The sequence below is a fragment of the Bos taurus genome, chromosome 26 (assembly GCF_002263795.3).
Source record: "Bos taurus isolate L1 Dominette 01449 registration number 42190680 breed Hereford chromosome 26, ARS-UCD2.0, whole genome shotgun sequence".
NCBI classification, from domain to species: Eukaryota; Metazoa; Chordata; class Mammalia; order Artiodactyla; family Bovidae; genus Bos; species Bos taurus.
The window spans coordinates 7063046-7089592 of NC_037353.1; the positions used below are offsets into that span (position 1 = coordinate 7063046).

Sequence of the window (26547 nt, forward strand, 5' to 3'; positions counted from 1 at the left end):
GCGATTCATTTCTTATATGATATTATACATGTTTCAATGCCATTCTCCCAAATCATTCCTTGTACTTTCTGTATCCTGAATTTCTGCTATGACCTTTTGACTAACTTGATCAATATCTAAAACACTTTTAATAAGAATTTTTAAACAAAAAACTGCTAAGTTTTAACTAATGACCTACCAACATACTAATGACATTGAACTTCTTTTACTTTGAATAGAGTCAAATTTACCAAAGAATACTGATAGAAGCTCAGTGTGTTTGGGACTCAACAAATTAGAGGTGGAAATTATCTGTACAATAGGAATAGAAATAAGTACTGTCACATTTATACATTTGCCTCAAAACTCCTCAAATATAGACCAGGCCTTCTCAGTGAGTTCTCTAGTCAGTAATGCTGTATATAATTTCTATAACTACTTGCAAGAGGAGGAGGGTGTACAATTTTAAAGTACTACAACATGCATATGTGATGAAGAGCAGTCCCATTCACCTCTTTCTGTGAGTTTAAACCATTAATACTACCTCTGGATATGGCCGTTTTCCAGTACCTATGTGCTTATTTTGCAGTTAGATCAGGCTTGCTCAGGGCATGCTATAATTCAACTTCCATTATTAAAATAAACCAGTGTAATGACTCTCTTTCAAGCTTCTGGATTTTATCTCTCCTGCTTAATAAATATTTTTTTGTAAAGCACACCAATCAATAATAGCTCCATAAAGAAGACAAGCCCAAATGATCACAACTGAATGATCACATTCTAGCAAAGTACATTTGTCTTCTCGTGTTCATCCTGCAAATATCCTCACATTACCCCGGATTTCATTCTAGAAAATGCACCAAAGTAAAATCCATTTAGACTGTGCGACAGGCTGAGGCTCTGAAAAATTTTAAATTCATCCCCCTATCAGTTAAGTAGTGTGACTACACGCTGTATGGTATCTGGAGTTCCCATAGTCTTACCATGTGGACAAAGACTGGTAGATACATAAAGATAACAGATACATATAAGGAAATAGATGACATAGGTGGGGCACATGCCACTGGATGCGTGGGCCTTCATGAGACTGGCCTGGTGAGAACGGTAGGGTAAGAACAGTGCTGGAAAGATTCTACTGTCATCAAATCTTTCCATACGGCTCTCCCCGTCTCCCTCCATGACACCTGAAATTCTAAAACCTTCTGGATTTTTGTGATTTTTCAGTCTTCAGGGGTAAGTCATTCAAATGTAAGTAACCCATAGACCATCATCATCTTCATCTCTACGTAGCTACTACTCAAATTAATACAAAGCCTGAAGTGAAGTCCTTGAGATTGCAAGAGAGAAATTAAGAAGAACAGGGACCAGGGCTTTCCTGCAGTCCAGTGATTAGGCTCTTCCACTGTAGTGGGGCACAAGTTCAGTTCCTGGTAGAGGAACTAAGATCCTGCATGCCATGTAGTTTAACCAAAAAGATAAAGAAGAAAGCCTGTGTGTGTGGCAGGGGTGGGGAGTGTAATGGGAAAGAGGAGTGCCTGTAGAAGAGTAATGTGATGAGGGAACTAGAGGTACAGGGTGTCAGAGAGAGGAAAGCAAGCTGGCAGATGGCACTGGGAAGACCAACAGCGGAACACACTTCAAACCAGTATTCTTTACGATTTTGCTTCATTTAAAAGACAGGTTGAGCAGAGCCTGGAGGAAGGTCAGAACAGGGCCACTGGAGGCAGCAATCAATTTTTTTATGTTGGTTAAGTAAGTTAGGGGTTAGCAAACTACAGCTCACAGGTCAGATTCAGCTCATTGACTGTTTCTTGTATGGCCATTAGCTGAGAATAATTTGTGCATTTTTAAGTGGCAGGAACAAGAAAGTTTCAAAAGATGAAGAATACTTCTTGACCTCTAAAAACAATGAAATTCAAATTCCATCATCCATACACCTTTATTCAAACAAAGACATGTTCATTTACTTATTGTCTTTGATTGCTTTTGCATTACAATGGTAGAATTGGGTAGATGCAACAAAGGTCATTTGGCCTACAAAGTGTGAAATATTGACTATCTGACCTTTTATAGAAAAGCTTATCCTATCCTTGGTTTAAGTCATGGAGCTAAGGCTTCATATTTACATACCCCACTCAGAATAAATCTCCTGCACTTAACTAACCCATCATTTTTGTGGGGAAGTTCTGTGATCCTCTGTTCCTCCTTGAGCATGAGCCTTAGTGAGTCTCACCCTTCACCAAGCTGCTTGTCAGAAACATCAATAGCACCCTTCCTGAGAGAAGTTGAATAACTACTATTTTGTCATCTTTTTGCATCTCTTCTGACATCGTAAGTCCTGATATGGAAGGCTTCCTTGACTCCTGCCTGACTGGTCCATTGCTTATTCTACAGAGCCCAGAGCATAGATTCAGTATTTTTGTTTATTTTGCCTTCAACTTGGAGTTGACACTGAATAGCAATAGCAAACAGGGAATGGAGGGAGGCACCAACCCACCACAAGTAAGAGTAGATCTGGTCGAGGCTAGGATCAGAGGCACTATCATGGAAACTGACGCAGGTGTGGCTAAAGAGGCTACCTGTGGAGGACAGGATGCATAAACAGAGAGGAGGTTTTGCTACCAGCACCGATAAAGGAATAACAACCCAAAATTTAATATAATTGAGTTTGCCCTATATTCTCAGTTTTCAGACCTATACTGAACTTGTGTCTTGCTCATCTCAGTAGCCCAAGTAACTGATACTGAAACAGGCATTCATCTTTATCTTTTGTAATGATTAAACGTAAAAATTTCCTAGTCTGGCTCTAATCTCAGTTTTAATACCTAGCTCCAGTTTTGGTGTTGAGAAATAGTCTTCAGCCTAACAATTCCAGTGACTTTTTCTCTATGTCCAATCTTTCTTGGTAACCTATTTGCTCCTATATTTTGTATAGGTCTTGGGACAAGTCTTATGACACAGGAATTGATAGATCAGGATGGATACTGGTCCTGTTGCTGCTGCTGCCAAGTCGCTTCAGTCGTGTCTGACTCTTTGCAATGCCATAGATGGCAGCACACCAGGCTCTTCTGTCCCTGGGATTCTCCAGGCAAGGGTACTAGTGTGGGTCGCCATTTCCTTCTCCAATGCATGCATGCATGCTAAGTCGCTTCAGTTGTGTCTGACTGTGTTTGACCCCATGGACTGCAGCCCACCAGGCTCCTCCGTCCATAGGATTTTCCAGGCAAGAGTACTGGAGTGGGGTGCCATTGCCTTCTCCTCTCCAATGCATGCATGTATGCTAAGTCGCTTCAGTTGTGTCTGACTGTGTTTGACCCTATGGACAGCAGCCCACCAGGCTCCTCCATCCACAGGATTCTCTAGGCAAGAATCCTGGAGTGGGTTGCCATTTCCATCTCCATGGTTACTGATCCTGGTATATGCCAAATACCCTTTTCTAGTTGTTGGATCAAGGATAGGTCTGGAGATTCCTGGCTGGGTGAAGCAGAGGACCATGGAGCAAAGGGGTGGGAGAAACACAAAGGGAGCTCATACCATTGCTGTTTACCAACGAGCATGAAAACGTTTCAACTTTCATAACCAATTGGCTGCGTCTTGGAGTTATACAGTAAATGAGGGATACAGTTGAGACTCTTAGATTTTAATTTTCTGGGGGAAAATATATGACTCTTTGTTAAAAACAGTAAGAAAATTACTAGTAAATATTCAGTGATCTCAGTGTATCAAAAAATGTCATCTTACATAAACTCCTAACTTCACTAATAACTTACCACACGGATGAAGAAGTGGATTGCATAACTGATTATGGGACACAAAGATATACTTATGTTCACATTCATTTCTCTTCATGGATTCTAAAATAAGATATTCTAAATATACTTAGTTGTCTTTTATGTATTCAAGAATGTTATTAATGGAAATAGATTGTTCTGTTAGATTCAAATTTCTTTATGTCAATTTTCATGAATTTTAGAGTCACTGCACATAATTATGAAAATAATGTAAGAAACCAGTCCTCAGAGAATGCTTCTTGAGAACAACATGTATCTCTTTATCACTTTCTAATTTGTCCGTGAACTCTTTTTTTTTTTTTTTAATTTCCCACATGCGTGATTAGTTACAATGATGTTCTTTTGCTCTCCCTCTGGAATAATAAAGCATAATCACTGGCTTACATAACATGGTACCTCAGTTGTAAATTTGTGAAAGAAGCTCCATGTGTTGGTAGTTCTAATGCTCGCCATCTGTTTGCATGGGTGAAGCCCTGGTGCTCCCTTAATTGGCCATAAATTAGGTACTAGCAGCAGGATTATGACAGGATCCTTCAGTTACAGTTTAATTTCTTTTTTAAGCTGGGATTCAACATTTGGTGGGAATCCCAACTCCTCTGATAAGAGCATAGAAATGCACTTCTTGAGCCCTAGACTCAAGCCATCTTCTCTCTATGTTTTAAGCTAGACCTCCCTCAAGGTATGTCCTCTGTATACACTTCTGAAGATAAACTTATGCTGAGCAGAAAGAAAAAACTACTAAATCCAGGAGATTCCAGTACCTTCTCTAAGAAGAGGAAGAGGCACACTGATTGAGTGCTCACTACATATCTTGTGCTGTGTGGGGACCTTGACATATATTAAATTGTTTGATCTTCGAAACAATTTTATAATTTAGGCATCTCCCACTTTTCAGATAGGAAAACTAAGACTTAAAATTGAATTGCCCATATTGTCATAACATGGTGTAGTAAAGATTCAAGTGTTGAGCTTTGGACTCTATTTGACCAAGTCCATACACTCCTCACTGCACACTATATATGAGTAGGTTTGAAAAAGAAAATGGATATGGGAAAAAGTATGTATGTGATGCTACTTGATGCTCCTTCATCTCCTGGGATCTCAGTCAACAGAACTGAAGAACCTACACTAGATAACTCTCAGTGTCCCAATAGTTTGTTTCCATGACTTGATTAATCTGGGCTTGAATATTAACCACAAAGCCTTAACAAGTTATTAAAATGTTATGGACTTCAGTTTCCTTTTCTGTTAAACATCCCATCTTCCAGGTAGAATCATTACAAAGGAAAGTAGATACATAAACTGATAGAAATACCCATCCATCCTCAATCAGCAGGCAAACGCTCAGCCTCACTGTCATTCTTCCCTCATCAGATTCCCTTGTGCTTTAGAGGGAAGATTAAGGCCATTCAAATTACCATAACTTTCCTTGTTTACATCTCTACAAATTTTCTACCTATTCTCTTTTTCACTATCTTCAGAACATTAAAAAAAAACCAAAAACATGTTTTTCCAATTTATTTTTCCCTGTTTGCTCACAATTTCCTCCCCTGTGGACACATTTCTATCAAGTGTCACCCCCAACCTCCGCCCTGCCTCTTTTTTTCTTTTTTAACTTGGCCACCATGGCATGTGGGATCTTAAGTTTCCCAATCAAGCAAACACAACATCTTAACCACTGGACTGCCTGGGAAGCCATCCTCCTCAAGGTTTGTGTAGAAGCATCACAAGGAAACTCTCCAAGACCTCACTAGTGTCTCATGTGCCCTCCCTTCTCTCTTTTTTCTTTGTTTAGCCTAGTTTCTTGAAAGAAAAAAAAAAAAATCCTTTGGTCTCAATGCTCTCACATCCTCAGTACCGACTCACTCTTTGCAATCTGCATTCCACTTTCACTGTTTTATTAGATATTTTTTCTCCCAGGTTGCTAAATTTTTTGCCCTTTTCTCTATATAGTCATGCCTCTCAGTTCCTCACTTGTATTTACTTCTGCTGATTATCCTTTTTCCCTTGAAATCTTCTCTCGGTATCTGAGGTTCCCTACACTGTTCTAGTTGCTGACATTGCAGTTTTATCACCGGTTTTCTTCCTCTGCCTCAATTTTACATGTAAGAATTTTCCCGAATTCTAAACTTGGTCTTTTACTCTTTTCTATTCTTTCATGCAATTCCATCCAGTTTTATGGCTTCAGTTGTTAACTCTATGTAAGCAATTTTTAGGTTAATTTTATGTTAACTCTAACAAGCATTCTTGTCCCACATTTTCTACCTCCTGCGAGGCACCTGTTCCTGTATGTCAAATTCATGATATTTTTATTGAATAATTCTTATGCTTCCCAAACTAAGTCTTTTTCTACACTCCTCCTAGATCTTCTAAATTTCTTTTTTACCCTTTACATTCAGGCAAGTCTCAGCCCTCTGGGTTTATGTCTTTATTCTTACACATGCCTATAATGATCTCATGATGACCACTTAGATTTACAGACTGCTAACCAGATATTCCGGAGAAGGCGATGGCACCCCACTCCAGTACTCTTGCCTGGAAAATCCCATGGACGGAGGAGCCTGGTAGGCTGTAGTCCATGGGGTCGCTAAGAGTCGGACATGACTGAGCGACTTCCCTTTCACTTTTCATTTTCATGCATTGGAGAAGGACATGGCAACCCACTCCAGTGTTCTTGCCTGGAGAATCCCAGGGACAGGGGGAGCCTGGTGGGCTGCCATCTATGGGGTCACACAGAGTCGGACATGACTGAAGTGACTTAGCAGCAGCAGCAGCAGCAGCAACCAGATATTCTGTCTGTATCTTCTCCCTTTAATTCATCTCATATAGCCTTCTCAGTGTCTTAGTGATTGACACTATTTTGCTGCATAGAATTGTCAGAGTTACCCTTATCCACCATTTGGTGATCTTGTTGAACCAGCCCCAACATGTTTGTGAACTTATTTGTCACACTTTGTCCTCCAACTACCTTAATACAGCCTTACTTTAGTCAGCTGAAATGGCTTATAGCTCTACTCTGAGTACTGCTGATGCTATTCACTCTATTTCTCTTGCTGCTCCTATGCTTATAGATCTACCTAATGAAACCATTTATTTCATGAAGACTTCTCTGATTCTCCCCAGAAGTTGTCAACTCCCACAGATGTGGGCTCTGGACCCTTCTTACATTCTGCTTTGCATGATGGTTATTTGTATAAATGCCACAGTTCCTCTACTAGAAGTTACCCCCCAAACCAGAATCTGTGCTGCTTCTTTAATTCTCTGTATAGCACCTAACAATGTCTTGTATGTGATAAAGCCTCCAAAAGACATTAATCAAATGAAAGAAGGAATGAATAGGTAGTTATTGTTTCTGGGAACCAGAGGAAGAGTATCTATTTCAGAAATATTCATGGGTATAGACATCATCTCGGAGAAGGCAATGGCACCCACTCCAATACTCTTGCCTGGAAAATCCCACGGACAGAGGAGCCTGGTAGACTGCAGTCCATGGGGTTGCTAAGAGTCAGACACAACTGAGTGACTTCACTTTCATTTTTCACTTTCATGCATCGGAGAAGGAAATGGCAACCCACTCCAGTGTTCTTGCCTGGAGAATCCTAGGGACGGGGGAGCTTGGTGGGCTGCCGTCTATGGGGTTTCACAGAGTCGGACACAACTAACGCGACTTAGCAGCAGCAGCTTAGACATCATGTGGAGAAGGGCATGGCAACCCACTCCAGTAAACTTGCCTGGAGAATCCCATGGACTGAGGAGCCTTGTGGGCTACAGTTCATAGGGTCACGAGTTGGACACAACTGAAGTGACTGAGCACACACACACATGCACGCGTGGCTATCATCCTGCAATGATGCCCTCTGGTTCCAGTGATCCAGCACAGAGGGGCATGCAAAAGTAAGATCTGTAAATCAAGTGGGATTTCTCTTCAACCAGAGTCCCCTGAGCTCAACATTCAACTCCATCATTCTGATCATATCTGCCACTCACTTTCATTCCACACTGACACAGCCTATTCCAGCTGTAATGGCTCCACTAAAATGGATGCTTTACAGTTCTTCTCCCCCGTCAGGCACTTGGCTTTTGTGATAATGTATCCACAAACACAGCAATGAGAAAATGTTTGGAGGCCTGCATCCAGGTAGTGGAGCATTTTATTCAGGCTCTCGGAGAGTCAATAAAATAGTCTGACATTTTAGTCTAAACAATAAAGCATTCAGGCAATGAGACTAGCAAGGAAGAAAACAGAGAAGGAACAGGCGGACGTGTCGCCGAACAAACTTGGAATGGCTCTAAATATGCCTATGTCTAGGACTGATGGTTTCTCCAAAAGTGTTTTCCTAAATACTTCTATTTTAGGAATCTGAGGATGGAAGAATAGAGGAGAAAACTAAAATGTGCTCAAGGAATAGTCCATTTCCTAGTAACAATAATAACCACAAATGTATAGTGTATAAATATATACTATTTTATACTTATTATAATATACTATAAATATTTTATAAATTATAAAGTATATTGAAAGTACTAATAGTCATTATTTTCTAAAAATTTACACCAATGGCACTGGTTGAGAGTCTCCTGAGTAAAGACCACTTGGACAGATGATTTTCTCACATGTTCTCATCAATGCTCACAACATGATGTTGCATTATCCCCAGTTCACAAATGAGCTAACTGAGGTGAAGTTCATGGTGGTTTAAGTACCTTATTAAAAATCACAAAACTAGAATGGCAGAGTGAACCACTTCCAAGAATAACAGGGAATGAGAATCAAATATAAAACTTATTTTCAATAAAAAGATATAAACAAGTATTAATAGCTCCATGAAGTGATGTCTCATCCCAGGAACTTATGTGTGTCACTGATACGAGTGTGTAATATGCATAAGAAAGCAAAGTACTTACTCTCTGTCGATCACAAGGCAGGTTACAGCTTCTGCCGCAATTACATTCGCTGTTCTCACATCTTCCCTGTATAAAAAATAGACAGCAGTTCAAGTAAAGCACCCTTTAAAAACAAAGAAAAGTGTTCATTGTAATTAATTCAAGACATTAAATTACACTCTTCTGATTTTTCCTCTTTTAGGTTTAAGATTTGTTCACGTTTCAAATTACTTTGTCCTGAGAAACCACATAACTCTTGTTACTAATAACACAGATTTTACAATTACAATCCAGCAGCCCACCAGGCTCCTCCGTCCATGGGATTTTCCAGGCAAGAGTACTGGAGTGGGGTGCCATTGCCTTCTCCGAAAGTTGTAATTTTCAAACTTAAAAGTTTCACTTACACAAATGAAACAAAATTTTGTGTCACCATTCCCTATCGTGTCTGGAGAGTTAATGAGTTGACTGGATGACGATAAAGACATGAATGAAGACGAATAGGTAAACTTTAGAAAAGATCTGCAGATATAATTCTAGAAACTTAAGTACCTAATCCATTTGTGTATGAATTTATCATTATTACCTTGAGAATTATGGATCTATTTTAATCAATTCCATGCTTTAAAGACCCTGAACTTATGTGGCTAAACTTTTGGCAACTTAAACAGTTACTCACCTGTACCAGAGTTTGTAGGTTCTTCAAGAATGTTCAACAAATCTTAATCACTCTGATTGAAATGTGTATGTACTGTCGCTTTAAAGCATCTAATTGGCTCTGCAGCAGTATCTATCAACTTCTTAAACATTTAAAAATCTGCTCTCCTTATCCAGTGGTCAAAGGTGGATTTGGTAAGTTAACATTCACATTTTGAGCTACTAAAAATGTAATTGTACCACTGTCATGGAAACATTAAGTTATACTTGAAAATATACTCTGTTTCCTAGAAAGGTAAAATGTCTAAGCTAATCTAATTAATGATACATATACATTTGAAATACATTACAGAGATATTACATAGGAAATACTATGGTCTTAATAACATCTTCTAAAAATCACAATTGGAACAGTATATGTTTCTAATATCAGGCTTTTAAAGTTTTGAAAATAAAGATGTTCCCAGTGTATTTTATTTTTTCAAAACACACAAAGTTCTCACACATACACCTGAACTGTAATTTTTTCATTGATCTCTTTCACTGTTGCTGTATCATGCTGTTAACGACTGCAGTTGCTTTGTAGTAACTATTACTATTTGGGAAAGCAGTTTCTCCTTACCAAAATTCTTTTCCAGAAATACCCTGATGGTATTCTCAAGCATTCATATTTAATACAGACTTTAAAATCACTTTCCACTTCTGAAGAAACCCACAATGGGATGCTAGTAAAGTTGTATCACATTTTTACATTGATTTCAGAAGAAAGACATTCTGATGATATTAATTTTCTCTGCAAGAGCATGGCATGTCTACTTGTTCAGATAGAGTATTATGTCTTAATCTTTCTTAATCTTTTTCACTTGGGCTCTGGCATTTTTATAGAAAAGTATTCTTCAGGCTTTTATATCATCAGTTTCTCTTATGGCATTGCTTTTGCATTTCTGTTTTTTACTGGTTATTGCTACTAAAGAAAAAACCTATTGAAATTTGTATATTTGTAATCTGCATACCATACAAAGTTCTCTTCTGTTTCTCAAATTTCTATTACAGTCTCTTCAATTCTCATTGTGATCTTCCCAGTGTCTCCCCAACATCCTCTACCTTCTATCTAAACTGGTCTCCTCCCAATGACTGAACATGTCATTTCCTTCTTGTCATGAGTTCTTACCACACGTTCCCTAAGCCTAGGAACTTCCTCTCCAGTTCCTTGACCAGTTCACAACTGTTTCTCCTTTAGATCTCGGTCCAGATGCCCCTGGCTCAGTGATGCCATGCTGAATTCACTAGATTGGTTCCTTGTTTGTCTGTTCTCATGGCCCTAGGTAGCTCTCCATACAAGTACTTGTCACAGTTTACAATTTATACATCTATTTGCATGGTCACTTAGTCCATGTTTCTAACCTCCTTTCACTAAATGTTATGAGGGCAGGGTAAATGGCCAGTTTTGCTCCCAATTTTATCCTGAATGGCCTGCATAAGAGGTGGTTAGTAAGTATATGGTCCAGGAATCTTGAACTCTTGGGAAGAATAGAGTTCAGGCTTTGGAGTAACACTGTCTTGGTTTTACAAAATGAGGTGAAATCCTCAGTTTTCTTGTCTATAAAAGTGAGAAGGATAACAGTGCCAATTTAATGATCTTAAATGCAATAAAGATAAGTTTATCACAATGCCCAACACACAGAAAGCAATGGTTCTGCCATTCATTACTTCCAAGGTTTCCCATTCACCAATGCCATCATGTCTGTCCTTGTGGAGGTGCCGGCTGGTGCTCTATGAAAGATTGTTGCCCAAGAACAAAGTGAGCTTTTCCTATTCCATAGAAATAGATAGTATACTTGAGAGTCCACTATCACTTTTGAGTGTGAATTTTTGGTAAAGTGGACAAAACAGACAAATCGTCAATAATGGCCATGAGGTGGCTCATAAACTGCATGAGTAACTGCTTAGGAGATGCTCACAGCAGCCTATGTTACTACAAATAGCTGCCAGTGTGTTTTTTAAAAAATCCACCACGGCTTTATAGAAAACTAATTTTAGCTGAAATATGCTTCTACCTTAACAACTTAAAATTGTCCACAGTGTTTAAAACTATGACATATACAAAGTAACACTTTATTTTGAACAATGTCTCCTGTGTATATAAATTTTAAAGTATGCTTTCATCACAAATGTCCAACATTTAAAATTTTTATCATGTTATCTGGTCTGAATTGTGTATACTTTCAAAAATGGATGCTATTTCCTTGCAACAGAAAGAAAATACATATATATTTTAAAATGCAAATGATGAAAAATCAAAGATCAAGAGTGACATAGTTGATAGAAACTGAAAATATTTTATTTTTAAAAAGGAAAATGTGTAAAGTTATAGCCTATAGTCAGGCTCAGCACCTAGTAATGTGACATGTATCAAAAAAAAAAAAAAGAAGTGTAACATGGGTGATAAACAACACAGCATATTAAAGAGTTATAACATTTGCTATTTATTATCTGGCTCAGTGGTAAAGAGTCTGCCTGAAATGCAGGTGATGTGGGTTTGATACCTGGGTCAGGAACATCCCCTGGAGAAGGAAATGGCAACCCACTCCAGTATTCTTGCCTGGAAAATCTCCTGGACAGAGGAGCCTAGTGGGCTACAGTCCAGGGGGTTGCAAAAGAGTCAGATACAACTTAGTGACTGAACAAGAAATATCAGGAAACATATTAAATAATTTGCACAAATCTCAGTTAATACATATAACAGAGGGTATTTTACCTGAAATTTACACATGGGGATATATGTAATACACCAAAAAACAGACATAGCTAATGAGTTCCTGTCCTGGAATTTGAACAAAGATCTGTCTGGTCCCAAAGTACATGTTCTTTTATCATCAGTTCACTACCTATACCCTCTGCTATAAGATATTAAATTAACAACTATCCTAAATTCATTCTAATGCTTAGGATGACATCTAAGCAGTAAGCACTCATGACTCTCTGTCCATCATTATAAAATTATATTTAATTATTAATAAAGCAGCATTAATACGTTAATGGGTGCCCAACTGCAAAGCTAAATCAATAAACCAGTTTGATTCTCATGTTATTAGAACTCCTATCTGTAGTTACGTCTTAACCCTGCTATGCTGCTTTATAACAATGTTTTATAACAATAGAAAATCATTCAACGCCAAGTCCATTCAATGCCAAATTCCTGTTGCCATTACACTATTATTGAATTTTTACTATTGAGATAGATGTTTAATGCCACCATGCTTGTCTATGCAGGTGTCTGGAAATGCCATCCCTGTGAGAGAAAAATGCCATCTGACATAGTATTGACACATATTCATCCCCTATTTTATGAGATATTATAGAAACTTCTGATAAGAAAAGAATATAAGCCAATACTGTGATTTACTATGTGTGCTTATTTCCTTTATTGGACCAAGGACTAAAGTAAAAGCAAATATCCTTTGGACTGAGATATGCAATATTAAATACTCATATAACAGAAAGCTCCTAATAGCTCCATGTCTTTATGAAACTTATATCTGTCTATACATAGCTGTTATGATACTGGTTTCACACAGAACATCTACCAGTGTCTCAGAGGCTTCATGTAATACTAGTTTAGACATGCAGAAAAGGAGACAGGGGGAAAGAAAGAAGAAAGAGGGAGATGGTGTGACTTAAAAAAAAAAACAACTGAGCATTCTTTCAGTTTTACTTTTTGGCATATCAGGCTATTTGATAATTTCTAATAGACTAATACATGAGACTTTGAAAATACATTGGCCACAAGAGAATTTTATAAACAAAATTATAAGATAATATCTAACATACTGAAAACTTTCACAAACACACATAGCCTCTGAACACAGCATACTTCTTTATATAGAAGTAAAGGCACGTGTATCTACCTAATAGTCTAGGTCTAACTTGCACGAAGTCAGACATGACTGACGTGACTTAGCAGCAGTAGCAGCAGCAGCATGCATGTTGAATTTAAAAATAAAAATCTCATATTCATTTATTTCTGTACTTGTATATTAGTTTATTTCAGCATGACAATAACTATGAACAACTGCAGAAGTAGCTACTATTCGGCAGATTAATAGATATTACACAAACTTGCTACTGATTAATGAACAAAGCTGTGAGGTTTAGTAGTGTTCTTTTCTTAAGCATTTTTGGAGGAGTTAGAAATTCCTTTCAATGAAATCATAGAGCATGAACAATCATCCCCAAATAGTTGCAAATACAGTTTTCTGTGCACTGACTCGGATAGTCTTTGAACTTCATCACTGGAATCTTCATCATCGCTGTATCCCAGTGTAGAGTCACTGTCAGTATCTGAATAATCCATAGCAAGAGTTTACATTGACTCTTCTCTTTCAGAAGCAATTCTCTTGTGTCTCATGGCCGCTAGGAAACTCTATAGTGCATTGATATATCTCTGAGAACAAACACAGAGTGTGTGAGGCCAAAGCAGAATGTAGTTCATGCAAAGTAACTAACTGTGCCAGCAGGAGCTCTCCCTTTTCAGCTCTAGAGCAATGTGACTGCTGTCATCAGAGTCCTGGCATTCCCTCAGTGCCAGCCTTGACAGAAATTGACACTTCTCCAATAGCTCATGAACTTAAGGCAACTGTGGGTCAGAGCCCTTCATTCTCAGTCAAGTGCTTCAGGCAGCATCCATAGTTACATTTAGGACAAAATAAATCCTATTCATCTCAAAATCAAGGGCAATCTTACTATAACGTGTAGGATATTCAAAACTGATGGGCTATGAAAAGCATCAAAGAGTCACTTTAAATTAGACTTTGAATTAATTATGAACTAGAATTGTAGAATTTGTGGCAAGTTCAGCTGTGCTATTCAAAAGTTTGGTTCCTGAGCAGATAAGTATTGTGAGGAAAAAAGAAAAAAAAAAAAACTGTATCAGGTCATTCACTGACTCTATCTACTTCCTACCATTATTCCAACATGATTTATAACTCCAGTACTCCCAACAGAACACGAATACTAAGTGTAACATGAACTAATACATACAAAAATACGTGTCTTCTTATCAAGCTTGGCATAGAGTTAATAACCAGTAAATGTTAACTGTCATCATTGTCACTTTAAGATCCTCTGACATCTAGAAAGCACGATACTCTTTTGCATATAGTTTTTCTCATGAAGTCTTTTCTAAATTTCTATAATAAACCAGTCTCCCATTTGTTTTCGGACACTACCTTTTCAGTCTGTTTTCCTGAATCCTCTTGGTTCACTAGAAAACTGGTGTCTCTTCAAAATTCTCCTCTTGGCCTTTTCATTGCTCTAACTTTTCTTATTGGGGAGATCTCTATGGCATCAGCTGTTAGTTTTGTATTAATGACTTCTAAGTCTTAATTTCTAAGTTTACTTTTCTTCTACTGGACACCCTTGTCTGAAAGTTCCACTGCAACCTTGAATTCAAACCTGATTCATTTTCTTTTAACCTCAAAACCACTGTTTTCCTTGTGTTTCCTATCTTGGCAAATGACATCACCATTCTTATATTTGCTTAGCCTCAAAAATTAGATTTTTTTTTTTTTTTTTTACTTTCCTTTCTCCATCATTGGCTCTGATTGATTATATTGGTTCCATCTTTGCCTTTTCTCTTACATCCATTCTTCGTTTGCATTCTCAGAGCCACTGCTTTACTTTGGGCTATCACTATCTCTACCCTGGAATGTTGATCTGGCCTTATAACTGATCTCCTTGCCACCATACTCTCCCTTCTCTAAGCCACATCTCATTTTTCTGCACATTTCCAAATATAAGTCCAGTCATGTCAATTCTTTGCATGAGAATTTTCAACAGAAAGAAGTTTCTACACTTTCATTTAGAGTCTGAGGTCCTCCACCAATTGACCTATGATCTTTCCAGGCACTATACAGACTGTCCTCTGCTGCACCTACAGCAAATAACTGTTTCCTTACAATATGCCAGCTCTCATCTTCATTCTTATACACAGATGGCTCCTCTGACAACCCTCTACTCTAGTTCAAACTTTCATCAATGCAGACTTCCATGATCTTTCATTAGCTTTTTCAAGATGGAAAAATCCACAAAAGAAATATATCTACAAATTAATTATAGAAATATATATACATATAGTTAAACCAACAAAAAAGAGAGGAAATAGAAAAATACTATAATGCCACCTGCCAGGAGATAATTAAGTTTAACACCATTGTGAATATTTTTAAAAAACTTTATTATTCTTAAGTATTCATATTTCTCATGAATATAATAAGTCAATATTTACTTTAACAAATATTTACTGAAGGCTATTATATTCTAAATGTATGAATGCTATGGTCCACTGGGGATGAAGTTAAATTAGTAGGCAAATGTATAATTGAATATGCTGATCAAATAGCATGCTAACAGAGATATTAATAATAATAGGTAGGACATCATCTAGCAAATAAGATGACAGCCTTTATGAGGACATTAAAAATTAAGACCCACTCCCAAATGAGTTGAGTTAGCAAAATGAGTCAGGAAATGTATTTTCTATGGGAAAAAAAATATGCAATAGCCCTGGGGTAGGAAATAGCTACTATAAAACAAATAAGGTTGGAATTCAGGGATTGAGGAAAAGAAGGCAAGGAACACGAGAAACCAGAAAGGAAGGCAGGAACCCCCATCCAGATCCTGTAGACTCGTTCAAGGATCTACTTTTCAAAAGAGACTAACTGAAACTTTTTTCTTTTAACGTATTAATAAAATCTTAAAAATTAGTTGGAAATCACAAGCTTAGAGGAAACAATTACTATGAAATAAAATAACAAGGAAACAATTTTAGATGAGTATTTTTAAAATGCCAACATCCTTTCCACTTAACTAAAGTAAATGTTACTGTATGGAAGTCCGCATATTAAAGAATATATCTAAACAGAAAATATGATCTCTGTCCCTTAGAACCTTGTACAATATAGGAGTAATGAAACAAACTAATGCATAGAAATCAGTGTATTATCAGGAATATTTACCAACTCATGACAAAGACTTGAGTTTATACTCTATACACCTGTTAGAATGCTCCCAAGGCAGTCTCTGGTTTTTCATTGATAACAGAGACTTATGACATGAGCTCAAAGAGGATGTTTCTCTAGGCAGAACAACAATAAGTATTATTCAAAAAGTAACTCCATTTCATTCTTTCTGGTAACACAGGTGCATATTTCCATTCACTGTATTATCTCACTTTCTGAGAGAATGCAAATCCTTATAGATCTATACCCATGGAAGGTCACAATAAATGAAGTTATGAATTTGAAAGAATTCAATTTTCACATTCGTTCATATTACTTCTGCTGGGATGATGGCATAATGAATTTTTGATGTGACTTAGGAACTCTGCATTCTGTGGCATGATTCAATAACAATGAACATAGACATTTATTAGGCTGAACCAAAGAAATTGCTGTTTTTGCAGGTTAAGATGGCCAATTATTGGCATTCATGATCCAATCTAACACATGGAATTAGTGAAAGTGAAAGGGGATATAAAACAATGACGGAAGACTGTATATTGCTGTTTCTTTCCTGCTGTGCTCCCTATGTGACATAAACTGAACTGACTTCAGTAGTAATCTGTATTGTTTCCATATTCCATGTATGAATCCTCTGAATGTTGACATGATTGATGGTTCTTGTTCTTCCATCTAATCATTAAAGATAATTCTCTGTCCATTCCAACTAGGATAAGAAATAACTATATAAGAAATTCTGAGTCTTAGTGTTTTGTTGTTGTTATTGCTAGAGTAAAAATGGCATTTAGTTTGTGCTCTGGTTTCAAATATTAAAATTCATGTCTGACTCTTTGAGACCCCAAGGACTGTAGCCCACCAGGCTCCTCTGTTCATGGGATTCTCCAGGTAGAATACTGGAGTGGGTAACCATTTCCTTCCCAGGGGATCTCCCCAACCTAGGAATCAAATCTGGGTCTCCTGCATTGCAGGCAGATATTTTACTGTCTGAGCCACCAGAGAAGCCCCAAATAAATGGTTGTTGATGTGTGCTAAGTCGCTTCAGTTGTGTCTGACTCTTTGCGACCCTATGGACTGTAGCCCACCAGGCTCCTCTGTCCATGGGGATTCTCCAGGCAAGAATATTTGAGCGGGTCGCCACGCTCTTCTCCAGAGGATCTTCCCCACCCAGGGATCAAACTGTGTCTCTTGTCTCCTGCATTGGCAGGTGGGCTCTTTACCATTAGTGCACCTAGGAAGCCGTAAATAAATGGCAGGTGTTCACAAATTTCCTTTCTCCCGATGACCTGGAGGTCAAATCATATATTTTCCTGATCAAGAAAATAAAACAGAAAAATAAACCCATTGCATACTTACCTGGTTTGATAGAAACATTTTTAGAAGCTGTTGCTATCCTATCAGGAAGATAGTGAAATAGGAAAACAAAGGAGTATCTCAAAGTTATGTTCAGGAAAATAACGTGGTTTCTAGAATCCACCTACTATCACTCTGAATTTCTTGATCCTGTTCCTAGCCACTTTCCTTCTGGGATTTGTGATGACTTTCTGAATTACAAGTTTGTATTACATACTCACTAACTCTATCCTTTTTCCTCAAAGATAATATGAAATTTCACTTTAGACACCTTTAGTATCATTATGAAAGGGAAGTGTTAGTCTCTTAATTGTGTCCAAGTCTTTGCAACCCCATGGACTGTAGCCCACCAGGCTCTTCTGTCCATGGAATTCTCCAGGCAAGAATACTGGAGAAGTTAGCCATTTCCTTCTCCAGGAGAATTTTCCTGACCCAGGGATTGACCTGGGTCTCCTGCATTGCAGGCAGATTCTTCACCATCTAAGCCACCAGCTACCTGAGAAAAAAATTGTGTTAATGGATTATGTACATGTTTGAAAGGCAACTTTTCATAATGATAATCTTTAACCTGTATGGGTCAGTGCCAAGCTTTAGATTTAGAACAATATAGTAAATACAATTGAAAGAAAATAGACTAGCTGTTCTTTTGCCATGCTTATTTATAGTATACTGAAAAAGAAATGACTAGCCACATCACACATGACAAAGCAAAATGTGATCCACTAGGGCAGTGATACTTGGACCAACTCCTAAGCAAACCACATCTAGGCAGCTTTGCCAGGGCACTGTTTGAAGATGGAACAAGGACTGGAGTGCTTCTCGATCATCACGGTGGACATTGCAGGGGTCAGACAGGGATCTCTGCAAACAGTTATTTTATCAGCTTTTATAGGGATTAAAATTGGTTGCCTCTTGCACGTCTATGACTTCAGTGATATAATTTCATTTTGCTAATGGATATTTCAACATCTAAATTCTCTTCAAGAGTTCAAAAAGAAAGATGGTATGTAAGAAGGAATATATATGAAACCAGAAAAACTCAGTATTTAGTTCTAGGATACCAGGCTAGCATTCAAACTCTGAACCTTCACCTCCCCTCTGTAATATAAGGATAATACATACAAATATTTAGCTGGTGTGTATGCATTTGTGTGCATGTGTGTATAATTAAAAAAAAAAAAAACAAAACAGAAATGCTCTAAAATAACCACTAGAACCCAGACATGTGTAACAATTAGATAGATTTACTCATTTTGTAATACATTTTTATTATTTTGATATAGTCTAGGTGATTTTGCCAGCCATATTCTACTTCACAAGGTAAATCATATTTCCTATCTTACTTATGGTTTCCAAGCTGGATTAAGCAATAAGCAGCAGAATTTTTGAACTGACAAATAATACCCAAAGGCAAGACTGGAAAGCAACACACTGATGATGAAAATCTATGGCCAACAGACTCCCAAGTCCTGAGCTTCATTATTTTACATAATAAGAATTTACCAAAACATTGTCATGTTGTTAAACAGCTGCTACTTTTAAGATCGTTTCGATATTTCCCAGACCATCTATTTAGAACATTGAGATATGAGATAAAGTGCAACATTTTAAAAGTTCAAGTGGTTATTTATAGAGATTATTTTGAAAAATAAGTAATAATCTTGTTCATGATATTGTAAATACTTGGAGACACTCTGGAGGTTAGAGAAAGTTTCCCAAATAACTCTCACTGCTCTGCAGGCTTTACATAAAAATGTCATTTCTCAAATTCTCAAACTCATTGGAGAATTTAAAATATTTAACAGTTTAATTTTGTTATAAATCTAATTTCTTGAATGCTGTTTAGCAATTAAAATACAACAGAACAGACAAAAAAAGAAGCTGTGAATAGCTAGGAAGACACAGCTGTGTCTTTCCCAATGGTTTAAGTCTTTATCTAAAATGCACCACTTTATAAAAGAAGATTTTTGAAGTAATCCTTCCATTGATTTTCAGTGACTTGAGGAAGCTGAGCAGGTATTTCTATTTTTAGGTAAACTCTTGCTCTGGTCATTTTATTGGCTGGGAATTGGCTACCCTTGTTTATCAGCTGCAAAATTTTCACACTCTGCAACTTAATTGTATTCTCTCTCTGCTTTCAAGACCTCATTCAAATTCAGTTTCTCCAAAGATACTTTTCCCAACTCCTCTGATCCATGCTGGCTTTGGGGGTATCAGGACATCTCATGACATCTAAAGACAATGTGCGGGGACTTCCCTAGTGGTCCAGTGGGTAAAACTGTGCTTCCACTACAGGGGGCATGGGTTCCATCTCTGGTCAGGGAACTAAGATCTCGAATGCCCCATGGTACGGCCAAAAATTTAAAAAATAATAAAGATAACACAAGGCTTCTTAACAATACATGAGTTAATGTGACAAAATCTGGTGGCAAGTAATTTGTTACTAATAGTAGCTAACAGGTTGTTGTTCAGCCGCTCGTTTCTGTCTGACACTTTGCAGTCACACAGACGGCAGCATGCCAGGCTCCTATATCTCCTGGAGTTTGCTCAAATTCATGTCTATTGAGTCAGTGATGTTATCTAACCTTCTCATCTTCTGCCTCCCCGTTCTCATTTTGCCATTGTTCTTTCCCAACATCAGGGAGTTTCCCAATGAGTCGGCTCCTTGGATCAGATGAAAGGTGCTTTTGAAATGTAATTTAAAAGATACATAGACTAGAATAGCTTCAGGATCATTTCTATAATAAAGACACTCTCATTAGGTGGTTTTACATTGGCTTTCCTGAATGAAAAGATATAGAAGAAATAACCAGGAGCTACCATAACAGTAAAAATGGCATTTAGTTTGTGCTCTGGTTTCAAATATTAAACTCTTTGGTAAAGTCTTACAAATTTAAAGAATGTCTCCTTGAGTGTATTTTCTGGAAAGAAAGACAGCTTATTCTCATTTTTGCTTGTTATTATTTTATCAGTTGTTTAGAAGTACAGATTTAGATATTATATTGCCATTATTTTCTTAGGGGTCTATTTGGTCTATTTTTGGATGATTTACAGGTATTTTTCTGGGCTCCAAAATCACTACAGATGGTGACTGCAGCTATGAAATTAAAAGACGCTTACTCCTTGGAAGGAAAGTTATGACCAACCTAGGTAGCATATTCAAAAGCAGAGACATTACTTTGCCAACAAAGGTCCGTCTAGTCAAGGCTATGGTTTTTCCTGTGGTCATGTATGGATGTGAGAGTTGGACTGTGAAGAAGGCTGAGCGCCGAAGAATTGATGCTTTTGAACTGTGGTGTTGGAGAAGACTCTTGAGAGTCCCTTGGACTGCAAGGAGATCCAACCAGTCCATTCTGAAGGAGATCAGCCCTGGGATTTCTTTGGAAGGAATGATGCTAAAGCTGAAACTCTGGTACGTTGGCCACCTCATGCGAAGAGTTGATTGACTCTGATGCTGGGAGGGATTGGGGGCAAGAGGAAAAGGGGACGACAGAGGATGAGATGGCTGGATGGCATCACTGACTCGATGGATGTGAGTCTGAGTGAACTCTGGGAGTTGGTGATGGACAGGGAGGCCTGGCGTGCTGCAATCATGGGGTCGCAAAGAGTAGGACACGACTGAGCGACTGATCTGATCTGATCTGAACAGGTATTTTAATTTAGGAGGAAAAATAAAGAATTTTGCTCTAATAAAATAGAAAAAAACTTAAACCTGGAGTACAACATAATAGATGTTCTATTCATTTAATCAAATCAAACACTCTCTTCTTGACACTATATGTCCTCTTATTTGAACCATACTTCATAATATAATATGGATTAAGATAAATCTAATTGGTGTCTTATCTTTTCAGATAGTGATGCATGTAATTTTGTAACGTAACTGGCCAAACACAGTTTGAATTTTGGGAGAAGACATTAGGAGAGTCAAATTATTCCATGGTGTTTCATGGGTCATAAATACTTTCAAGAATAAAGCAATTCATGGTATATTCCTTTTCCTTTGTTTCTAGTGTATTTGATGGAGCTAAAAAATGATTCAATTTTTCATATTTTTAAAGTACAGGAAAGAACATATTCAAATGATGACTGGAAATTAAGTACCAGTAAACTTCAATTGATGCATGTTTGAAATGATGTTGATTTCCTTGGTCACATATTTCAAAGGACTGTTGCCTTTTTAAAGTGCCTTCAAGTCAGGAGTGTGTCCTTTCCTATTAAGAATTCTAGACAACATGCCAGAAGAGTGTCTCCTATTTCTGGTTCTATTGCCAACTTTAGTGAGTGACCTTGAGAAAATAACTCTGTTTCATTTTTAAGATGTGAAATGGAGATTGAAATCAGTGCTCTGTTCTCTTCTATAATTTGTTTTACCAACATGGACACTTTTTAAAAGATCAAATTATCATGGTTCTCAATGCTCCTGAGACAATTTATCCCAAACCCAAGGATGTTTCTTTAGATTAAAAAAAAAAAAAAAGGGTATTATCAGCCTGCAATTGTGATCTACTTTCCAAATATGTAAGTGGCATATTATGCTATTAATTTTCATATTAGCATTTTTTATCCAAGACTAAAACATATTTTCACATAGAAATCAGACATGTTCATTTGAAATAAGTCTCATAGTAAGAAGTCAAGGATTATGTAATAAATGTTTATGAAATTGTATTTTGATTGTTTAAATTTATATTGAGATTTTACTTTGGCTCTTTCAGGGAAGAGAAATACCTAAAATTTTAAAATAGGGTTAAACTGTTAAAGATCACATTCTTTTGATACTCATTTATCAAATATTTGTATTATTTTGATAAATAACTAGGTCTCTAAACAAAATTCTTTAGTGATTTTAGAATTCAATTAATCTAATGTGCTATAATTTCACCCACAGCCAGTATTAACTTTGAATCAAAAATAAATAGAAGAAACAATGGATAAAGAAAGGAAAGTTATAGCTATATGTATAATAAAGCCAATTGGAATAAAAAGTGCTAAAGTCAAACCACTACATACAGTCAAAACTCTTACAGTTGGCATTGGTTAGAAAAAGTAGACTGGGTATTGAATTTATTAACTATATATACCCATTTTTACCAAAAAAATTATCTATTAGCCTTGCCATACCTGCCCAGCAGGTGATTTAACATATATATATGTTATATATGTACACATGCACACACACACACATATGTGTTATTGAGAATATAAAAAAATGATCTTCAATTAAAAGATGAGGAAATGACAAGGGTAGTTAATAGACAAGAAAGAAAGAATTCTTAAACATATGAAAATATGCTACATCTTAGAGTAAGAGAAGTGCAAATGCATGTAGACAATTCAGCTTTGTGTAACAGTTCAGCACTATTTTAAAAATATTTTTCGTATTTATCTACATCTGTATTCATAGTTTTGGACAGTAATGATAATAACAGGAAATTACAGCAGCACAACAGCACTGTGTGTAATGCTGGGAATAACCTAAATACCTACCAATGTGGAACTGATTACATAAAATTTTCTACATTAATGCAAGGGAATATTTTAAAAATGAAAAGAACTGAAGAAAACCTATATGAACGTGATCTCCAGGATATCTTAAGTGAAAAGACTATAGTGGAGAACCGTGTGTATATACTTTCATTTTTGTAACACACACACACACACACAAATAACCATACATTAAAATGCATGAACTACTTTCAGGGGCATTATTCTACATCCAGGGAAGAGAAGGTATGATTAAAGGGTAGAGGAGAGAGGGAAATTACTTTTGTAGCTTTTGAATTTTATACTATGTGCTTGAATTACTTGCCATAAAATAAATATTTTTAAAAGTAAATATATGAAGTAATAGAAATTGACTCTTACAAGTAATTTCTGGGCAGAGAGACGGCTCAGGTCCTTTACTCTTTTGGAAGGCCTGGCCTGAACTGAGTGCATGGTTAGCTACTGTCCATCGCTAGACCACCCCTTAACCCTCACCCCAAAGTCATCCCCAGCCAGCAGAGCTGGAGTTACCTTACACTGGCCCAGTCTGATCACACTGAAAAGAGCAGCTTTGTAGATGGAACAAGTAAAAACGCTTGACACAGGATCCTCCAGCATCACTTCAGCACTGCCTTTTGCTCCATTTTCATTGGCAGCAATTATAAGGACTAGATGACAAATAAGGAAGGTATTTTTTGAGCAGGGACATCTGCTTCTTAACACCTTTAACCACGGTTAGGTTGACATTTTGGAGCTCTAAAAAGGTTAAGTTACTGATTCTATTTGTACACAGAAAATATTTCATATAGTTATCCATTTATGTATATAATAATATTTATATTTAATATTGCTTTGAGATTGTATTTTTAATATATCCACTAGCAATTGGGGAGAACATTTTCTCTCTCTGAATATTTTTCATAATTTGTTACTGTCATTATTTTTATTATTATAGCAGGTCTAATCTCAATAGATTCTATTCATTCTTGTTTACCTACTGAGAAACCATCATAACTGCCATGTTTCTTCTATTAATCTGTAAAGTACTTAAGGATTAAGCTATCTCTTAACAATGATGAAGTCCCTCAGCTAACATTAAAAAAAGGATTTCAAAGTGCAGTCAAGGGTTTCAGATTCATGAAAATTTCTATATGGCTCACTCTCTAATCTGAAAACTGCATAAATAAATAAAAATGGTTTCTTGTTTAATATAGAAAAGAATGACATTCATTCACCCATTCACTGATTCATAAAGTAGGGTTTCCTGATTTAGTAAATAAAAATACAGGGCATCCAATTTACTTTGAATTTCAGATAAATAATTATTTTTTACTATGAGTGTCCTATGCAATAATACACTTGTAGTAAAAAAAAATCATAGTTTGTCTAAAATTTGAATTCAATAGTATCTTGTATTTTACATGGAAATCCTAAATAAGTTTCTAAATATAGACTGTGAGCCAGGTGCTATCCTAGGTGCTGGGTATATAGAGGTGCAAATAATAAAATCTTTGGATTCCAAGAGTTTACAATCTGCTGCTGCTAAGCCGCTTCGGTCGTGTCCGACTCTGTGCGACTCCATAGACAGCAGCCCACCAGGCTCCCCTGTCCCTGGGATTCTCCAGGCAAGAACACTGGAGTGGGTTGCCATTTCCTTCTCCAATGCATGAAAGTGAAAAGTCAAAGTGAAGTTGCTCAGTCGTGTCCGACTCCTAGTGACCTCATGGACTGCAGCCTACCAGGCTCCTCCATCCATGGGATTTTCCAGGCAAGAGTACTGGAGTGGGGTGCCATTGCCTTCTCACAGTAGGTAAAAAAAAAAAAGAAAAAAAATACCTATTGACAGTTATAATGCAGTATGATTGGCATATCAGAGGTGTGACCAGAGTGACACAATCACATGGGAATTCTCCAAGTCTGACTGGAAGATGGAGTTGGGGAGGAGCATGGATTGATGGTGAAGAGGATCATGGGAAGCTGCTTGAAGAGGTGATGCCTCAGATGAGAACTGTTGTGTATGTAGAAATTTGTCAAAAGGAGAGTGAGGTGGTCCTGTCACAAGGAATAGCTTGTGGAAAACCTCAAGGAAATCTTGCATGGAGGGAACAACAAGTAACTGATAATGCTTGAAACCTTAGGAGCAAAATGTAAAGAGAGAATTGAAGCTAGCAGGGTTGAAACAGGAAAAATTATAAATGGCTGTATATTGACTATGTGTGCGTTTGTGTGCTCAGTCGTGTCCAACTCTTCATAACCCCTGAGCTGCCTGCCAGGCTCCTCTATCCATAGAATTTTCCAGGCAAGAATGCTGGAATGGGCTGTCATTTCCTACTCCAGGGGATCATCCCCACCCAGTGATTGAACCTGTGTCTCTTGCATCTCCTGCATTGGGAGGTGGATTTTTTTTTACCACTGTGCCACCTGGAAAACCTTATAGGATACTATTGACTATATACATGTCTTTAAAAATTCAACAGATTCTTTTATCACATGTGTTTGCTCTTTAGACACAGTTAATAGCGACAATGTTAGTATCACCAAGAAGTCCTCCTTGATTCATATTACCCTATTGCTCTCCTTAGTCCCTCTATTCAACATGACCATGATGCTTCAGTTTGCATGACAGTTCTTGATGGATACCAGACGCTTAGAAAACAATTCCTTAGTTGGCTCTTGTTTCTGGGCCCTATAGAATTGACTGTGCATCCGCTCTGTACTTCACCTGCTACACACTGTCCAGGACAAATGTCCCATGAATGCGGAGGCAGTTGGTGCACTGAGCATTGCCTTTCCCATTAAGAAGAAATCTTTGACTGAGCATATACTGTGTTAAGAGCACTAGGGAGGCAGGTTGCAAAATACATATGTAACAGAGTCAGGTCACCTACACAACAGCTATGGCACAAAGGAACCTGACCAAAAGTTTTAGCTCTACTGACACTTGGGAGATACGTTAATTATCGAACACTTTTCTAAGCCAGGTATTTGCTGCTTTAAAGTGAAATCTCAATAATACAACTGATCTGGGAGCTGGTGATGGACAGGGAGGCCTGGCGTGCTGCAGTCCACGGAGTCGCAGAGTCGGACATGACTCAGAGACTGAACTGAACTGAACTGATAGGGTTAGAAAACTCCCTGGCCCCAAACCAGCCAGCAGCCAGCCTGTGTTTGTATAATTCTCAAGGCATGAACAATTTTTACACGGTTATAGGATTTTTTTTTTAAAGCAAAAACAAGCAAAGAATGTTAAGAGACCATATGTGATATGCAAAGCCTAGAATATTTACTATCTGGCTCTTTACAGAAAAAGTTTGCCAATTTCTAAATAAATGAAGTAACTGAACCTTACAGAGGTTCAAGAAGCCTCCTAGAGTTCACACAGT

General features: G+C 37.4%; 1 protein-coding gene across 3 annotated transcripts in view; it reads right to left on the reverse strand.

The window, feature by feature from the left end:
• PRKG1 (protein kinase cGMP-dependent 1) overlaps positions 1-26547 on the reverse strand; it is a 1418431-nt gene that overhangs the window by 167748 nt on the left and 1224136 nt on the right. For 2 of the 3 annotated variants that reach the window (XM_005225353.4, NM_174436.2), the window contains 1 exon segment: positions 8676-8741. In XM_005225353.4, coding sequence (XP_005225410.2) covers positions 8676-8741 — 66 coding nt within the window. 3 annotated transcript variants of the gene reach the window in all.